We start from the raw sequence: 20,198 nt of genomic DNA, 5'->3' as shown, positions 1-20,198 counted from the left end.
CACGTAAAGTCCTCTTGTACAGAGGGCAGTTGTGTTTATTTCCAATGATTTATTATCATTAGTTCTTTCTCAACTGGCAGTTCTGTGTTAACTGCTAATTTTCTCTTTATCCCCTCTCCTGGAGGGAGAAGCCTTTTGCAACCACTCTGTCCCATTAGCTTTTAAGATGTCTGGGAAGATTTAACTTAGGCTTAATACAGCAAGTGGTTCTCACAGGGGAGTCGTCCTCAAACAGCAAGCAGGACACTTGAGCATTGCAGAATGTGTTTTACAACATCTCTGGCACAAAAATCCCCAATAAACCTTATGAAAGCTGAGGACTCAGGTTTTCTTTTCCATGGTTGCATAAGGACAAGGTTTTTTTCTCTTTTGTTTCACATGGTCCTTTCCCTTGAGCTGTAGCTTTTGGAATTGTCTGATGAAGTGATAGTCTTGGCTGGCATTTAAAAAGACTCCTATTTTTCATGATTGCTGAAAAAAATTGTTTTCCTTTAAGGTAAGAAACAAGAAAACATTATTTCTTTTAAATTACAATTGTAAAACATTCACCTTGTGATTTTTCTAGGGTATGACTGAGGTTAATCTGTTTAAAGTGTAAAGAAAGCAAAGCAAAATCAGAACAGCAAAGTTATCTTTGACATTTTTCCTGGAAAATATGTTTCCAGTTCATAATTTTTTCATCTGGATTTACAGAATTGCTTTACAGGTGAATACCTGGTGAGTTCATAAAATTTGGGATTAAAATATTTATTGCTGTCCTCACTGTGCTGGTGAGACCATTTCCCAGAATTGTTTTAGGGTTTGAAGAGGGGAGAAATACTAAACCAGCTTCTTCTGGTGTGCAGTGTTTGTTCCTGGCTTTCTAACTGCTTGACTTTCTTTGAAATACTTTGACTGGAAAAGGTGCTACAGTTAAAAGGTGACTTTTTCTTCAAATAATGAAATGTTAGATTTTTTATTTTGTTCCTAAACATTCTAACTCGTTACACTGAGCCTGGCCTGTGCTGCAAAGCAAAGGAGCACAAAACAGGCACCCCACAAGATGGGTAATATGAATTCCTGTTATTCCCATTCACATGTTATTTGTTAGTACAGCATCAAAGGATCATATTCTTAGTCTGAAATTCTGTTTCTTTGGGTTCTTTTTGGTGGTTTTTAGGAAGTTCCAAAAATTATAGAGTTTCAGCACATATGCTCAGTTGATATGGTGATGAACATACATGTGCTCTGTATTCATTCATCCTTGCCTTTACTCTGAATATTTTGGCTCTTGCAAATAATTATTTTTTCAAGTATAATGAATTACATATAGCAAAAGGATATTCAGCTGTTTTAGCTGACCAAATTATGTTATACTTTCTATGCATTTCTATATATTTCTATATATATATGTTATTAGGTAAATGAATAATCAGAAGAATTGCTTATTCATTTACCTAATAACATATACTTATAAAGGTCTTTAAACAAATACCTGCCTTATAGAAATAAAATATTTTTTTTATTTTAAGACCCAGGTACTGCTTTGGGGCAATCAACAATATACCATGAATAGCACCAGACACCAGTCTCTGTTCTTTGTCAGTCTGCCCGAGCTGCAAAAACTCTGTGCTGCTACAGTAACACTGAGTTCTCAGATACCAGAAACTGAGGCAAGGAGCACGCAGATAAAGACTTGCAGGTAAAGAGTTTTGACAGCTGTTATTTCCAGAAGCTGCTAGTGGTTGTTATTCAAATATTTTATTAGCAGTACTAGAATTAACTGTAATAAAATCAGCAAAATTCTTATCAGTGGCAAACAGTACAAAATTGTTTAAAATGGGTTTTTTTTCCTTGGGCAGGGGATTTGCTGTCTATTGGGAAACAAAAAATAAATTTCTGTTATGTTTTAAATTTCATAGGCTAAAACTAACAAATCCACATACTTCAAACTAATGAATGGTTGAAATTAATGTGTGTTTACCTGCAAAGCTGGAATGCTTCATGTAGGTTGAGACTAAGTGAAAAGACTATTTAGAAAACAGATGTATGCTTCTTAGCATTCACCAAGCATTATGTTACTCCCTTTAAAAGAGAAGGGGAGAAATGAGAAATTCTGCCAAAAGGAGCACTTTTGGAGAGCTTCATTCATGTGCCAAAGGCCTGTAGTCTTAGACCACTGTGGGTCTTCTAGAGCAAGTAACTTGGACTAATCCAATTTATTATACTGAACCAATGGAAACTGATTAAAAGTGGAATGTATTGTTTTTGCAGAAGGTGAGGAAAATAAATTTATGCTGTGAAAATAAAATATTTTGTAATTTCTTTCTCACCTTTTTTATAGACAATTATTATTCCTGTATCAAGAGATCCTTTCTGCACCTGTTCTTGGGACACTGAATCAAATTTCAGTTGTGATGGCGGTCAGTATCACTGTGTAAATAAGTATCTGTAGTTACAGACTGCTGCAGATGGGTAGAGGGCACCTCACTCAAAAGAGAGAAGCAGCACAATGTTTTATTGAGGTAAAATAATAATTTGACAGAGTTCGATGGGTCTGATGGAATTTAGCAGTTTCAACTGTGGTCTGGCAAGGTTTAGGAAGTTAAATGCCAAGGTTTGCCTTAACAATTACACATGGAAGAAACGTGAAAAGGAAAACTAAGTTAGAATGACTCAGAGAGAGACCAGAAGTGTAAAGAGGGCCCTCCTGTGGAGACATGAGGTTCAGAGTGGATCCCTCTTTGGAATTCCTTTTTGGAGCCTACGTGTGGCTGCATCCAATTGTTGTCTCAGACTTCGTCAACAGTTCATGCCTAATGGAATTATCCCTACAGTGTTTATAGTATCTGAATAGTTGCACGGATTAGTAATTCTCCACAGCATGAATTCAGCATGCTTTCAGTCACTTACTGCAGATCACATGTAAGGGGGTCTCTCAACCTTTTGTAAGGAAGGATCTCCTAATTTCCAGTATGGAATCTCTAAACTTGAGAGGGGTCCCTGCTCAAACAGAGTGACCTGCCCTGCAGGCCAGCTGCCATGCAGTCTGGCATTCTGGGAGTGCTCACATTGGGCCCATCCTGATATTAATATTTAAACGGTGAGTTAGCTGGCTCCTAGTCAATAGAATAGACAAGACAGATGTTTTGATTTAGCGCTTTCTGTACTTTGGTTATCTTGCACTTTTGGGTTTCAAAAACAGCTTTTGAAATATTTTTCAAGACACCTTCACTCCCTTGTACATGAGCCAGGGACTTTCCAGCTTGCAAGTTCATCCCAAGGATGTGAGGCCTGTTGCTTCTCGGTCAGTCTGAACCAAAGTATGTCTAGGGGTCAATTGTATTCATTATGTTACTTTAAGAAGTGTTTTGAGGATCAATGATAAGTAAAAATATTTCGTTTAAAGCAAACTTTTGTTTTTGTGCATTAGCAATGTAGAAGGACAACTTAAGTCCTCTACTCCTTTGATGAAATGGCCTTTTAGGATGGTGAACCAATCTGTGGAATGAAGTGGACTCAACTAGTAAAGTGCCACCCAATTCACAATGAGAGAAGCAGACGCAGCATTCTGCTGCTTTGTTTTGGGCAGTCTTTGGCTTGCTTGGCTTGCTTGTTAATGTATCTCTAGCTAGAAATAAGATTACACTATGACAAATGCTGAGCTAATTTTAGTTTTCTCATTTAAAACGCAGGATAAAGTGTTTGCTTAATTATTCCCTTGCATGCTTTTCACAGGCAAAGTCACTGTTGTACCAGAATTTAATTTACAATTTGCTAAAATAACTCTTAATACCAGCCACTTGTTTTATTTTTTTATTGTTACTTTTAGATACCATTTTATGAATCAGGAATATGTCAAGCCTATGTAGAGAGACAAGGAGCTACTGTAAGTGATGAAATATGACACAGTTCACTGTTACATTTGTCTGCAATTGCTGTTGGCAGAGATGAGTATTTTTCATAGGCCATGCAGTTTGCACTACAGAAGCCAAGTTTCAGGGTGAGTAAGTCTGCCCCACAGACAAAATGTGTCCTGTGCATTATGGTATGGTAAGTATACTTTGTCAGAGCCAATGGTTTTAAGAAGTTTGTGAATAATTTCCCTAGATTTCTCTGCTGCAGTGGCATCCTGCTCCTGCTCAGAGGCATTGGGGGTTGACCTCGAGACAACCTTTGGGCCACAGACCTACAGCTCTCCTGCTGGTGTCATCCCCTTCCTCCAGTGGGATTGTTCAGGCAGCTGAACTGTCTCCCCATTCACCTGTTGGTTTACCCAGGCTGTATAGGACAGTCTCAGGGAAACAAAACAAAAGCACAGAGAAGAAATTGAACCCCTGACCTTAACAGCTGATGTATTTTTAGACCATTATGCATATAATTTACTATCTTCTAGTATGCAACATCTGTGGGGTTTATGAATGTATGTGTGGAGGCACTAAAATTGCTGAGCCAAAAGACTGGTTGTAAGCAAAGCCAGTAGCTCTCATAATTCATTTGCACAGCCAGTTGGGTGTATTTTAATTTGTTCCAAGAAGTGCAAATGCATATGCAGATTAGTAAGACATACACTGTTCAAATATGCTTACCTTACAGAACTGCTTTATGTTGATACATGTAGGTGACCTGTCATTGTTAGGTTCTCCAACATCAGCAGATTGGTAGTACCAAGCAGTTCCTTGTAGGATTTATTAGAAACATCCCTCTGGAGGTGTATTCCTTAACTCTTTTTAACCTACTGTAATTCATTTCTTGACTAATGCTGATGGTCAAGAGAAAGCTCTGCAGAACAGGCAGGCAAGTAGAGCTGCCGGGGGAGCAAAGCTACATTTATCTACTGTGATTGCCAGAAAATGTCTCTGGTCTTGAGTCTGACAGCAGAGGTAACATCAGCTTTGGATGTTGTGCCTGTAGTCTGAAAGGAGTTGCAGATCTAGTAGAGTACTCCAGAGGGTACAATTAATCTTTTCCCCAAGTCTATTATCAGCCCTGTGAAAACATTCTGGAACTGTAGTGCACCTCACTTTGATGGCATGTGAAATCTAAATGCCTACATCAAATACTGTGCTAACTTCCTCTTGTAGCTAAGTAGATGAAAGCTAAAGGTGTGTGGCATATACTAGGATTTGGCTCCAAGATGCAGTAGCAGTACATTTGCTGAAATTTTGACTGAAGCCTTTAAAAATTTTTGTTAAATTATTAAAAATGTATGTTTCTTTTTGTCACTGTTTTTAGATGGAAGCGCCACAAACAGTTACTCCAGGCCTTCTCCAAACCTGTCTCTCCTACACCCTTACAGCCCGACTTGCACCCAGATGGAACAAGGCTGGTCATCTCTTGGTGCAAGGTATTTGAATCACTTGGGTCAGGGATCAAGCATTTAGTTTTCAGTTCTTTATTGTTGCATTTATTTTCCATCATTTAAATTCCGTAATTATTTCATATATTATAATAAATCGTTTCATTCCTTTATCCTATTACTTTTTTTCTTTATTTGCACTTTTATTGTTTTGTTATCAAAGTTCAATGACTCAAGTTAATATTTTGAATGGACATGGCATTCACCTTTTCATCTTCTTCCTTGTCTTTGTAATAGATCAAATAATTATGTCAACTGAATGCAGTGTACCAGATGAATAATTTCCAAACCAAATATTGTTGGGCAGTGAATGTCTTCTAAAAATTTGGCCTGTTTTTCAGATTCATGCTTTCAGCAGTGGCACTTCTGCACATGGTTGGAAGGCTCTTCTAAAGAAGTGGCTTTCTGTCAGACCCTCTCTTTCTACAAAGCTCTGTCTTTTTTGGATCATAGTTGCTTTGCCTGACATCTCTCTGCTAACTCCTGTGTAGTATACACGTGAATTACCAAAGTATGGAAAACCAGATGTACTTGACATACTGCAGCATGCTCGTATGAAGTAGAGCAATTGTATACATCATTTCAAATATACCCTGAGAAAAGTGTGCATGTAGTTATCTTATTTCTAGCCACAGTAACAACAGCACCCTGTTCTCAGTATCTCTAAAATATATGGGTCTCAGAATGAAATCAGCTGATTCAGGAGTAGCAGCTGGAAGTAGAGGGTTAGGAGGAAAAAGTGATGTATAGATTGCTGCCCACTAATGTATTTTTATGTATTTCTCTCTTTCTTATATAAGATGTTAATGAATCAGTGAAAAGTTAATTGATAGAGGGAATTTTCTCTCCTTAGAAGGAACACACCTGTCAGCATTTGTGACAGACACAAACAAAACTGTGTGATTTCTCTTTTTCTTTTCTTTTTTGCATAAAGACTTTAGACATAGGATTTAGAAAATAATGTCTGTCTATTCTATTTATTAAGGGAAGGACTTTTTGTCTCATTCAGGAAGGCAAAATGCTGTTGGTAAGTACAATATTCTGTTAATGGTAAAGTTGAGAGAGCAAGGTAAAGGTAAGTAAATACTTTCATACTGCCACAATCTTGGTATTACCAGCACAGTGTCTTTGGTTTTCATTCTGAAAAAACTTCTGTCAAAATACACTTGGTGGCAGGTGATGTTCTGTCCGTAATAGTTGTCAGCTCAACTGAACCTTTGAAAAATTACCCACAAAGAAGATAATTTTTATACTAATAATCTACAGCCTTAGATTGACATTTGCCATTTTAAAGTTACAATTATTGCAATTAAATGCACTTGCCTCAAATTATGAGTCTTGCAAATGATGTGAAAGTTCCATAACAACAGAGAGGAAAATGAGCTTCAGTGACTGTCCAGTGTACACTATGTTTGCTGTTCACAAAAGTGAAGTCACAAAGCATGCTGTTTAGCTATTGCAAAAATTACAAAGTAGTATTTTTATTCCACTATAAAAGTTAAAGATTACATTTGGGGATGCTGGAGCCTAAATTTGTAGCAGAGATATATGTTGAGGAACTCAGAGCTCAGCGAAAGTTTTGGAGGTGTGTCCATAAATGCTTGCCTTGCTTATTTAGTCTTTCCTATTGACAGCTCCTGGGTGGAAAATACTGGGCTGAATGACTCAGTGCAGCAAATGGCTACATGAACTACATTTGCTTTGAAAATGGGTGTTTGTGTATCAAGGATAAGAGTATCAAGCACACAGTTCCACAGCCAGCCTTGAATTTCTAAGTTCCTGTATGACAGTAATTGATTATTATTTTTATTTTTCATAGTTTTTAATTTCCATGCTGAGCAAGTCTAGCTTTTGATTTTCAAACACAGCATTTTGACTAATAATTACCTAAATAAATATTTGGGTTAACTTTCTGTCTAAGAGATGAGCTGTAATTCAAAACAGGATGTTGTGCTTTTTTTTTTCAATTTAGTTATAGACCTCAATGTGTCAGAGAGACAGCTTTGCATCAGTGTGGAGCCTTGCTCAATTCGGCTGCCACCCCCTGAGGTATAAGTCAGTTATATTTTCTATGACTGTGTTTGTTTTATTAATCTTTATCTTCTTTTCTGTTAGGTGACTTCCAGTTAGCATGATGGGGATACAAGTGCTTGTTTCTGATTGCACTGAGACATTGACCATATTCATTGACTATCTGCACAGGTTATAAAAGCATCCATATCGTATCTATATTAATGCATTCTAGCAAGCACTGTAAAACTGAGATTCAATGCTAGGAGAGCTTTCAAAAATGCCAACAGAATATAGCAGTGAAGTGTCTTTGTGACTCTAGATTACTTTCTAACAGTGTTTTCTAGAAAGCTTTCAGTCACACTGTAGTACATAGAGAGTTTTGAGTAACAACAGTGCAACTACAGGTGAGTTGTCAGCACCATGCTCAAAGTCCCTTTATATAGTTACTATGGAATCTGCTTAATTTCTAAGCAGCCAGGACTATGCTGCTTGTAAGTATAATTAATACATTGTTTAAGAAATCATGGTTGAGGTTGAAAATTTGTCATCCTTTTTGACAGCCATGTCACCTGTGGTGAAAATGTCCGTACAAGCAGGGCATATTTGTCAAGTTTGCTAGTTTCTTCTAAAATAAGTATTTCTGATTCAAACTCTTCTTTGTTGGAATAGAAGAAGAGGATTCTTTCTGAGACCTACTTGGGACAGCATAAACATTTAAGCTATCTATAGGAATCCAGCTCCCAAATAATACAGACCAATGATGGGAAAAAAATCATGATGTGGCTTTATTAGAAGTTTCCTCCTTTCAATACTTTTCTAAAACAGAAATGGCCAGATTTTATTGTCTTGTGAATAAATGAAAACTCTGGTAGACCACAGAAAGATAAAATGTTTCTCAAATCTCAGTCGTTGATTGTCCCCTACAGTCAAATTCTGACATTGTGAAAAAGTATGGTATTTTTTTGACTTCTCAGAGGATGAAACTGCATGTCCCATTAATTCTGTTCCTTGGATATTCGCACATGCTTAGGCAAAGTGACACCCACAGTTACTAGAATGTCAAGCATGGGTTTCTGATTTGAATTTTAAAAAATATGCATGGAGTTCTCAAACTGAGAGCTGTCTCAGTTTGAGAAATACCTTCTAAACACTTATTAAACCATTTCAAAAAAGTTTAAATCTCTCTGACTTCAATAAACTTTAAGCCTTGTACTTAAACTTGTGGAATGGCTTGTGGAAGTGTAGGCTCTAACATAAGATAATGTGTTGGTGATGGGAATATCTTCTGGAATAATAAATCTGTGAGAGCTGATGAAAGAATAATAATGTATTAAGTTTCCGTGTCTTGTGATACACAATTATTTTTGAAAATTTTAAATTTGTACTGCTGTAGAATTATTTGCAAGTAAACTTTCTTTTCTGTTTTAAGCTGGGAGATTTTGATATTTCAGCAAACACTGTAAAGCTGTTTGACAGCAATGAAAATACAGTTATTCAACAACATTCCATATTAAGTAACTGGTGCTATGTTTTGCCAAGGTAGGAATCTGTTTACATTTCAGGAGAAATAAACATTTCCCAGAATATTTGCCCTACAAACTGTGAATTTGATACTAGTGATAAGAATACTTCTGTTTTAGAGTCTGAGTTATATTCAGGAATCTTTTTATTTTTTTTTGTTTCTGTTATCTCGTTGTTAAGGAAAATAAGAAAAAAAATCAACTAATCATAAATTACACATTTAAATACTATTTCAATTTTACTAATCTTTGTGCTACTTCTGTGGTGTGCAAGAACATCACAAACACAATTTTAGCTAAGTGTCAATTTAAGGAAAAAGTATTTCCACCTTTGCCACAAACCACCTCTATTTTTACCTATGATTTTTCACCATTAAATATAAGAGAAGTAATTATGATATTTGTTTTTGTTCTATATTCACGGCTAGCGAGGGTTGAAGAGAAATTGCACTTGTAGGAGCCAAATTCTTTTCCATACTTCAGGAAATATTGTTATTGTTATGTGATAAACTTATAAGCTAAAGGTATTAGTCCTCAAAACATAAAAATAATCTCTAAATACTTTGAATGCCAAAAATAAGGGTTTTTTTTTCCAAAAGACCATTATATTTTCAGCTGGATTTTATGACACCTTTTCTAAGCATCCCTTCTTTACCTGTGCACAGCATGAAAATGGGTCAGATCATAAACATCAGCCACATAATTCCTCCAGAATCTCCTTTCCATTCATATAAAGATTTTCAGATGCACTGGAAGAGTCTGGTAAGAAACACATACACTGCTTTCATTTTTCCCTCCCTTTTTTGTATTTATTGAGTTTGTCCTTGTAATACCTGTTTGTATTTGGTTTATCTAAGTATGGATATATTCTTCCTGAGGATCTTGAAGAGACAAAAATATACTTGAGTGTTTACTTCAAACCAATAGGGGAAAGGTTCTTCACGTATCCTTTCAGAATATATTTGTTATGTTTCCTTTCCTACGCTTCTAGCTCTGCTTTTCATTTTTGAATGTGGCGCATTTTCTTGTTTCATAATTTCATAGAATCCAGTAGAGAAGTGTTTCACTAGACAAACTGAAACAAAATGTTTAGTCAAGTCTCTGTCCCAGTATGAATAATAGGAAGTCAAATAGAACAATTTGCTTCATGGCTTCCATAAACTTGATAATGCCATTCTAAATGCTGATGTAGATGAAAGAGTTAAATTCCTGTAAAAATGTGGCCCACACAGATTTCTTTTAAAGAGAATTTTCCTACCAGGAAAGAATAGTCTAAGGATTACCTTTATTGAGTAATCTTTGCTATCATAGGTTAGTGTGGTATAATTGTGAAGTCCTGTAACTTTATAACCTTCAGGCCCTTAAGGAACTAAGTGCTTTTGTTCACCTTTTAAAAAAAACTTTAGACATGTTCATGCTTTCTTCTCAATGAAGATGATTAATAATTATAGAATTGTAAAGAAACTTGTTATATACCTGAACACTTACTCAGGTACCCTTTAAGTTGCATTCGAAGTCAGCCAGTGCAGTATTTCCCTAGAACAGATGCAGAAAGTGTAGTGAACTCCTTTCTTTCTGACATGAAGAGCAATTTTTCACAACTGTGTGGATTTCCAGTAAAGATGACAAGTAAAGCACTTTATGCTGCAAAGGAACTCTCCAGGGCTTCAGTGCATGTAAGACTTTTTTATAAACATATTAACGGTACTTACTTTTTCACGGTATGAAGTGGTCTTTATCATATTCAGAGCACAGAAAGAGCATACAACTATTCTTTTCACAGCAAACTATCAATCCTGTAACTTTTAATTCATGTGTAAGTAAAAGCTACAGTATTTGCCATGGTAAAGGTATTATTGACATTATAAATACATAAAAAAATGGACTTGGTGTTAATTAGTTGCTAGCAGTATTTGCAGTTCAATAGATGTTTTTTTTACAATTGGATATCCAGAACTTTCTCAAATCTCTTCCATAATAATAACAACAACAGTAATAACAACAACAATGACAGTAGCATTATCACTGTTGTCACTATTACAAGGGCATGTAATGTCAGGACAAGGAGGAGTGGCTTTAAACTGACAGAAGGTAGATTTAGATTCGATATTAGGAAGAAATTTTTGCTGTGAACATGGTCAGGCACTGGAACAGGTTGTCCATAGAACTTGTGGATTCCCCATCCCTGGAATTGTTCAAGGCTAGGCTGGATGGGGCTCTGAGCAACCTGGTCTAGTGAAAGTTGTCCATGCCCATGGCAGTGGGTCTGGAACTAGATGATCTGTCAGGTCCCTTCCAACCCAAACCATTCATGATTCTATTATTATTATTATTATTATTATTATTATTATTACAATTAATTTTAAAATAAAATGAAAACTATGTGGACATAAGCATTTTAAAACACTCAAGCTGTAAGATTTACCCCATGTCTGGTGATGGAAAGGAGGCAAGTAATCCAAACTCCTTTAATTTGAGGTTGTGTCAAAGGCTGAGACTCAAATTTCTTTGGTAGTAGTGAGTGAAAAAAGAAATGAAGTAATTAATTCTAAACAAAGAATAGTGACAGAAGTTGCAGAGGTTCTAAAATACTATAATCCTCTTTCAGAAAGCAGTTCCTGTTTATGTCGCTCCAGTGATCAAAGCTAGAATGGGTTCTCTGTGTCATCTGCAGTTTTTATAGACATCCAAACTGTCTTTTGCTCAGAATAGAGATGCTCTTAGAAGTCTTCCGAGTTGAGGAGCCCTGTCAGTCAAACCCTCTGCAGACCCCCTCAAAAGGGGTAGGCATTATCCAGTTGGAAAGCACTAAACCAAGATAATTACTTCTAATTTAAGTCTTTCCTTCTGAGAAATACGATATTCTAGCATAGTTTGTAAGCAAAGAACTGGAGGAGGATTTAAAAAATACCTTTAATTTATAGTGACAACTAAATATTGTTTGAAAATATAGTAATTCTAATTCAAAACACATAATTTTATGCTTCTATATTGTGATGTGTATTGGGTTGATATCATATAGTGATGCATTAGGTGGCACTATCAGATCTTTAAATCCATTTTATTAAATTTAGCAGCTCTTGTTGTGTTGCAGGAAATGAAACCTAGGCATACGAAATTGGACGGTGAGATGGTTTGTGTAGTATCTCTAACGCAGGCTCCTCCAAGGAAACAGACTTTGCCTCGAATTCCTTCACCGTGCAGTACGGAGAACAGCCACTGGATGGAGCGTTTGATCAAAGAGCCGGGAGCCCACAGTTTTTCGAGTAGCAGTAGGAGTACAGGAGGGCTTAGCATTGAAGCAACCGAGAAATCAATGAGCTACAAGCAAATACCAGGAGTACCACAGTTACCAACTGCAAAATCTTTAGGAACACCTGAAAACTCAGCCTTTGAATACACACCCCCAAAAGTCAGCAAAATTATACCAATTTTCAAGGGAAAGTTGATGCAAATGAATGGAAAGATCACAAATCAAATAGATAGGAAGAAAAGGGAAAATGCTGAAAGGCATTCACCAATAAAAAGTGTGGGTGTTTCATCTTCTGTGCTGTCTGTGCACAAGTCCAGCATAACTCAGGTTTTCAAACACCTTCAACATATGCCAGTCAAAAATCCTACTGACAGCAGCGTGCTTCAGGTAAAGAACACGAAGACACAGGCAAAACATGGTACTCCCATATTCCGATGGAAAACCCAGTCTGGTGGACAAATTGCTAACTCTGATTTTTCTGAAAACTCAGCTTCAGCTGAGAATCCAAGTGAAGTCAATCACAAAAAGGCGAATTCTCCCTTCTTTCTTAAGAATGTTGGGCCAGTGCTTCAGAAGTCAAACACCAGTCCATGTCTGAATACATATGAATCTCCTACTTCCAGTGCAAGAAGGGGAAAAAAGTTTGCAAGTCAAAATACTACTCAAGTTCTTGAGAAACAACACCAGTCAAAGGAAGTGCATTTGCAGATTTGTAAATTAGACAATGAAATGACAAATTCCAGTTTGTCACTGCAACAAACAAAGAGATCAAATAAAGGAGCTGGGTTAAATATTCATGAATCTGTCTTCAAAGATACAGTGTGCATGGCCGAAAGTGAAGAAAACAAAGCAGCATGCCACTCTAAGGACTGTATTGCTGAGACAACCAGTCATCATTCCAAACCTAACTTTGAACAGGTACAGTAAAGAACAGGGCTCATCCTCACTGCTTCTCACAAATTCGAAAACAACGTTAAGCAATAAAAAGCATGACTTTCATCATGTTCTACCATCATTCTAAATATAGTTTCCTAAAATTCTACCATATAACTTAATGTTTTCAGCCACTGCTGCTTTTTTTCTGAAAAGGAAGATGATTTACTGTGTTTTGTGAAATACCCATTTCTTTTATTTGGGACTTTTATGGTGAGGTAATTAGTTTTCCTTTGTTTAAAACAGTTTGTCCAGGTCTGTGTGAGGTTAACATGGTGACATTTTTTTGGTGTTCAGTCTCTCTTCATATGAAACAATATTAATGGAATAATTCCTTCCTCCTGAAAGGAATCTCAAACCTCATCAATTGTGTAGTGCTGACAGCAGTTATGTGTAAAGCATTGTGCTGTTAGACAAATATGGAAGTTTTACAAATACAAGTTTAATTACAATTTCACAAAAAGCACAAGTTGCAACAGGAAAAAATCCCACTGGACATGAGGAAAAAAATGTTCAGTGTGAGAATGGTCAACTACTAGAAAAAGTTGCAGAGGGAAGTTTTTGGGTTTGTTAGCTTTTCAGATTCTCAGAACTTGACTGAGTCAAGCTATTTTTGGAGTTAGCTCTGTTTTGAGTAAAAGTTATGATTACATGACAGCTAGAAGTACTTTACAACCTAATTTTTCTGTGATTCTCCCTGCATTTCAATGAAATAAATAGTTGAGCTGATTTCTGTGAAATTTTTATGTAGGTGGTACCCCATATATCAGGGACATGGATGAAATGTCTTGTGCTTATCACTTTTTTCATCTATAAAATGTAGTTTGGAAGGTTATCTCAGCTTTGTGTGATGAGGGCACCTTTTGAAAAAGTAGGTAATTTTAACAGTCAGAAAAAGTATTCAAAATGTTGTGGGATGTTTTTGCTAATGAAGGTATAAACTTCTATGCTTTAAGACAATTACAGTGAACAAGTATCTGACATGTGAAACACTGACCTCAAAACCGACTTTGCCAGTCAAGGAGAGCAACATGGAAGTACCCGTAAAGAAAGGTTGCGCCAGAAGAAGACAGGTAACCACGCCCCCCCCCCCGCCCCATGCACTCCTTAATCCAGTCCAGAAGGACCTGAATTAAGAGATAAAAAAGATATTTTAAAATTTTTAGCATGTTCCAATTAAAATGGGCAGGCTAAGAAATGTTACTGAACTCTCTGTATGAAATTAACCTTAACCAGGAAAAAATTAGCAGTAACCATTGGGTATGATACTGTCACTTGAAGAGTTCATTTAAAATGTTTGGGAAGAGATGCTATTGAAATGTTTAATGACATTAATGTTTCTGAAGCAGATTTTCTAATTCTACAGAAAACAGTTTTATCCTGCCCAGTATAACTCTGAGCATTCTCAGTGGCTCTGTGAGTTTTTCATCTAGAGGACTTGAATTAAGCAATGTTCTGTAGAAATGACATCTTGTTTTGTTATGGTTTTAAAGCCAAATACAAGACAGTTCTGGAAGTTTTAACTGTAATTAAAAGAACAAAGGCTGTGCTTTCTGTGCAGTTCAGAAAAAGGCCAGTACAGCAACCCCAGGGGCCAGCTGCAGGAATACACTCATACCCCAGAGCTCAAGCTGCAGCAGGGAAGAGAGGAGTTTGTGTGGGAAGCGCCAGCCCAGCTGCTCTGAGCTGGCCCCATCCAACTGCAGCTGGGAAAGGCCCTTCCACAGGGCCACCACTGAATCACTGGTTACACAGGCTCAGCACTGCAGTGCTACAGCAGTAGAGTCAGTCTCACAAGGAGAAGAAAACCAGCAGCTAAAAATAGCTGTTTATAAGAATAACCCACAGGGGTCTGGGTATTGAGGGGAGACTTCCACCACAATACAAATTAATGAAGTCCTTTGCCTGCCACTGGGAATGACTCAGACACACCAGGGCTTGTGATCATGGAGAGCTTGTAGCTGGTCTGGCAGCACTGCTGGAATGGGGAAGGGGCACTACCCTGTCCTAGTCAGTAGTCACAAGTGCCACATGCATTCCTAACTCTCCAGGCAGGCTGTGACTAGCACAGGCCTGAGCCATGCAAGCTACTTTTGAGAAGTATCAGGAGACAGCAGGTTCTCACTGCCACACTGCCACTGCAGTGCTGCCACTGCTGGACTCAAGGGAGGTGGATGCACAGCTCTCGGGAAGTTTCAGTGGTGTGTCAGGAATAGGAAAGAGACTTGTCTGTTAACTGGGGTAGGATGGACTCTGATACTTATTGAGCTGATTCCTCCTGTCCCCAGATTAAAATATAATGGTGCTGACTGGGGACACTGCTAAACACATCTCTGAAGAGTAAGACTTTGTCATTACCTCAAGAATGATCAGTTGGTTTTGAAAGTCATGGTAGCTAGAATGTAAAGGGTATTTTCAAAGTAGCTGTAGTCCTAATTATTCAGCCGCTGTACTTATACTTTAAATTATTTCTATTGGAAAACAGAACCTTTTATTAATTACTTCTTATTCAACTAAGCATTTCACTCAGAAACAACTTTTTTTTTTAGTTGAACTGTTAGCTTAGTATTGCTGCTTCATTTGCTTTACTGGTTTTTGCCCTTTTCTGTTTGTTTGTCTTGTTTTTGTGAGCAGAAAGAAGAAGGTTATTCAAAGTTAAAGAGAGCCAAAAGAAGTAAACCTTCTACCTAACGTGTTCTGGAGTATTGAAAGAAAACTCTGGGTACATTTATTATGAATTTTAAATATTTTATTAAAATAATATCACACCTGTAATAGTTCCTATGCTTTTGGATCATGATGATGATATCAGCTGTCTACAAAGGAATCACTTTACTAAAGAAATGGCTTCTAGGGAAAACTGATAAGGTAACAGAAGCTAAGGACACTAGCAAATAAAGCTTTGTGCTTTCATAGTGAAACAAGCAATGTTTTTAAAAAAGGCATTTTGTACTTACTAGAACTTAGAGTTTGACATAAATTTGTATTTTGACTGGCTCGTTTTTCTCTCAGACTAAAATAAACCTGGTTTTTGGGCTTCAAAGTTTCATTTGAATCTGAGCTGAAGTTAAACCCAAAACCATTAAAGTGGAGCTGTGTATATTATGTGACATCATTACAAGAAATGGGGTGGCTAAATGCTCTTGTGTTGCTGAGATCTAATCAAGGACAAAATTGCTTCTCATAAAAATGGAATAAATTTAGTTTTGTGACAAGATATTTCAACCCACATTGTGGATGGTTTTCAATAACAGTCTTGCAGGATAAAACAAGCTTGTCCTTTGAATGTTCCTTTGATTATTAAGAATACAGCATTAGGATATAGTATAAGAACCTCACCATGTTTAAGGACCGAATGCCTATCACAAGTTATCAGTTGTAAAACATCCAGGAAGGAGTAGTCTGTATGGTTAACTGTTTCAGAGATAAATAGAAGTATATTTATTCAAATGAAAATATTGATGTAAGCAAGATAGTCACACAGACGGAACAGCACAAACGTCTATTTTACAAAGCAAATAGAAAAACAGAGCAATAAAGAAGCAAAATATAAACTGTACATCATTTAACCTGGCTTTTAGCTTCAATGGAAGTGATAACAAGTAGCCAAATGTGCTTTTTGTCTCAGAGATGCTCTTTATGTCCTTCCTTTCCTTATTTGGATATATTTTCTCCAGTGAACATATATATCAGTTGTATGCTTTTCCTAAAGAAAGTCTGTGTTTTGGATGGCAGCTTTCCATCTATGGCCTTCATACTTTGGTATTCAGCATATTCTGTTCCTGGGTTTAGCGTTTCATCTCTCCTGCTTCAAGCCAGGCAGCTCAGGCATGGTCCTTCTTCAGAGATGATCTGCTTTAGTGATCAGTACAGATATCCATAGGTCCAAAATCTGTGACTTTCACTGAGGACTGATGAGCAGAAATGGTGTCTCTGCAAATGGTTGGAACTTTACTTTTTTTTACTCTGATTTTTTTCTTATTTATGAGTTAAATGCCACAGGATCAATTTGATCATGGTAGACAATGCTTAAACCCTGGAGAGAAGAGTCTTTCATACAGTTTTTAAAATATGACTCCCAAGGATCCCACTGGTAGGGGTCCTTCACTGGTGTTGATGATTTAAAAAGAAAACTGGAGCTAAAACAACTTCTGCTGTCGGATTCATGCCTACAGTTTTGATTCTGAAAAGCTTTGCTCTAAATTCCTTTACCGTATATTACTACACATGCATTCAGAGTGCATGTTTTCGTTTGAGCACTTGGGAATTACTTGTGAGTTTTCAAATTTACTGTGTAGCAAGATTTATGTATGAGAAGTCCTTACATTGGAATTCAGTGATGTAGTCAGCAGGAAGGACTTTGTTCTATAATTCATGAAAATAAAAACATTTTTTACAATTATGTTGCAAAAGGGCTTGGTTTTCATGACTTATGTGCCAAGTTGCACAGCCTCTTGACTTGGCCAGGAAATCATAGCATCATCCTAAATTTTTTCTTTGTTTTGTTGGAGTGTGTTAATAAAGCAACGTGAGAGAAGTATTTATCATTTTAAGAAGGTGAACATTTGATTCTAATACTAAGAGTCTCCATGCTTAGTTCTTTATTAATGAAAGTCATCCTATCATTTTCAAGGTCAAAACTACTGTAAAAGAGAAATTTGTTTTCTAAGACAAATCAGAAGAGTAGAGCTTCCAAAGGACAGCATATACTACTACAGAAAGATGCTTTAAAAGAAGCATTTGCATCATTGCAAATGTTGGTGGAAGAACAGACATATTAAAAATGGCAGCACTGAAGGTCCCAAGCCTTTTCCACTGATCTGCAAAACTCTTCCTGTTGTTCTGCTCCTGTGTTGTAGTGAGATACTGACCTTTGGTTTTGGTTGCCAAATTTCATTTAGCAAAAGAGAAGATACAAATTCGTCACATTTAGAAATAACAGTAGTATTTCACCTGAAAGTATTTGCTGCCATTACTGTAAGGATATTGTGTGAACATAAGAATAAGGTAGGAAGTCCATGCAATTGGAATTACATAAAAATTCTCAGCAGTTTTGGGCTGAGATTTATTGGATTGTTTCTTCTAAAAGGTGTATCTCTCAAGCCAACATTTAGGAATTTATCATATAATTTGAAGGCTATTCTACAGAAATTTCAACAAATCCATCTTTCAAATGCTTTCTTGATGTGAAAGAGTAGGCTAAAATAGTATCTTTTCTATGGGGTGAAAATAGTTAGCTTCATTGAAAAAAAAAATCTGAAAATGTTCAATCTTTCAATGAAAAAGCAATTTCTTTTATGAAAAGGAAAAATTTCCTAATCAAATCTCGTAGCAGAAATAACCTTTGGACTGTGTACATCAGTAGGTTGTTGGTACCTAAGTACCATGCTCCAAAAAAGAGTTGCTATTGTAATATTTTTTCTGTTATCCTATCCATACTCCATTGCTATGGGATTGTTTCAGGTTAGGACTTAATTTATTGCATGGTTGACCATTTATAAATGCTAAAGAATAGTTTCTTAAAATTCCGTCTCTTACTTTCTTGTAGAGTTAAAAATGTGGTTTGGCTGCCTGACCTCAGCCAAAGGTTAAGAAGGTGTGAGTAGACTTCTGCAACAGAAGTTCCTTCTTCCAACACCACAAGTGGTTGTGATATTTTGAGGGCTTTAGATTTAAAAAGCCAGATCAAAAGAAAGGATAAATCTGTGCATAATACCACAGATTTCTCATGGAGAGAATTCTTTCTTGTTCTGTATAAAAATGCAGACATTTAATCTGAATGCCCCGAACCCAAACTTTGTAAACAGAATGCAAATACAGATGTGGGAACACAGCAATATTTTTCTGCTTCATATTAGCCATAGAGTTCTCAGTTGTCTTTTGGTTTCTTCTATGATGCAAACTTTCTCTGTTTTCCTCCATTCAGGTTCCCAAGAGGGCAATAACATACTTGAGGATCTCTGAGATTTGTGTATTTTGCTGTTTGTCATTGGTAGCTGTTTCTGGATGAAAAATTGAGGGTAAAATACAGTCAAGTGAATCCATGTATCACCAGCTTCTTCAGACAGTTCAGGTTAATAAGCCTCTAATGCATTTGAAAATTTAACTAAGTTGTTAATTTTTGAATCACATTATGTCTGTCCTGCTACTTGCTTGCACAGTTAATCTTTCTTCCAAATTACTTTCTTGTTTCTAGTCGGGTTTTTAAAGATATAATATTTAAATCTTTGTTACAGTGTCTGGGCCAGTTTGTTTCATCAGTAAAAAATTTCCAAATAAGTTTTCCTTGTTGAGTCCAATGGTTAGAAAATAAACAATTTTATTCCTATGGGAATAATTTAAAGGCTGGATTTGACTCTTTTAATTCTTGTTGTAATTTTTGATGACTTTTCAGATATTAAACTGCTCTGTAAAAGATTAAGTTTAATTGATGACACCATTCTTCAGGAGTTCATACAGAACCTGTAGTTGCCCTTTGAGTAATTTTATTGCCATTAGTGTGTGTTCAGTGACCTAGTTCAAGGTGCAGATACAAATATATACACATATGTAAGATTGTTGCCTCACTTCACTGCTTTGAAGTGAATATTATTGTGTTACCTGGAAAGCAAGAATCAAATGTCACACTAGCTCCTAAACTCAAACGTTACAGAATGCGGAGAGAAACAATGGACTCAACACGATTCAGTGTGAATCAGGCAGAAGCCATTTTATTGATGAACTACTGTCCCTAATATACAATCCTTGCTTCCCCTACACACGATCGTGCATAATTATTATTGGTTAAGGCCTATTTTCACACACTACTTTATGCTTTATGATTGGCTCTTGTGTGTGTGTCACATCGTCCGTCGTGTATGTCACAACTGTCCTTCAGTTTGCATTTTCTTATCCTTTTCTTCCTTTGCTTTTCCCTCCTTCACATCCTCCCCAATGCTGCTTGTTCCTTTCTCACAACCTTCCCATGGACTTTTTCCCCTGTGTACGTGCTTAAGTCCTTCTGTCTTACATGCTCTGGTTCTTCTATTTTATGGCTGGTTCACGATATGCCCATTTTCTAGTAAAAACATGGTTTCCACATTTCTGCCCTTTCTTTCCTTGAACCAGCCATATGCTATGTATTGATTTCTACACCTTTCTA

At 36.6% G+C, this 20,198-nt stretch overlaps 1 protein-coding gene across 1 annotated transcript; it reads left to right on the top strand.

The window, feature by feature from the left end:
• Nucleotides 1–1,541: 1,541 nt before the first annotated feature.
• C30H18orf63 (chromosome 30 C18orf63 homolog) lies at nt 1,542–19,343 on the top strand. The gene is made up of 14 exons (XM_048289116.1): nt 1,542–1,681; nt 2,324–2,402; nt 3,812–3,868; nt 5,215–5,326; nt 6,324–6,365; nt 7,311–7,387; nt 8,781–8,890; nt 9,537–9,633; nt 9,729–9,814; nt 10,364–10,547; nt 11,966–13,042; nt 14,014–14,130; nt 15,692–15,779; nt 18,984–19,343. Exons 1-13 carry the CDS (start codon nt 1,548–1,550, stop codon nt 15,746–15,748), a joined length of 2,229 nt encoding a protein of 742 aa, XP_048145073.1. The 5' UTR covers nt 1,542–1,547; the 3' UTR covers nt 15,749–15,779; nt 18,984–19,343.
• The last annotated feature ends 855 nt before the right edge of the window (nt 19,344–20,198 follow it).

The sequence above is a fragment of the Corvus hawaiiensis genome, chromosome 30 (assembly GCF_020740725.1).
Source record: "Corvus hawaiiensis isolate bCorHaw1 chromosome 30, bCorHaw1.pri.cur, whole genome shotgun sequence".
Classification (NCBI taxonomy): domain Eukaryota; kingdom Metazoa; phylum Chordata; class Aves; order Passeriformes; family Corvidae; genus Corvus; species Corvus hawaiiensis.
Note: the sequence above shows the minus strand (reverse complement) of the source record. Positions and strands in the feature narration are given on the sequence as shown.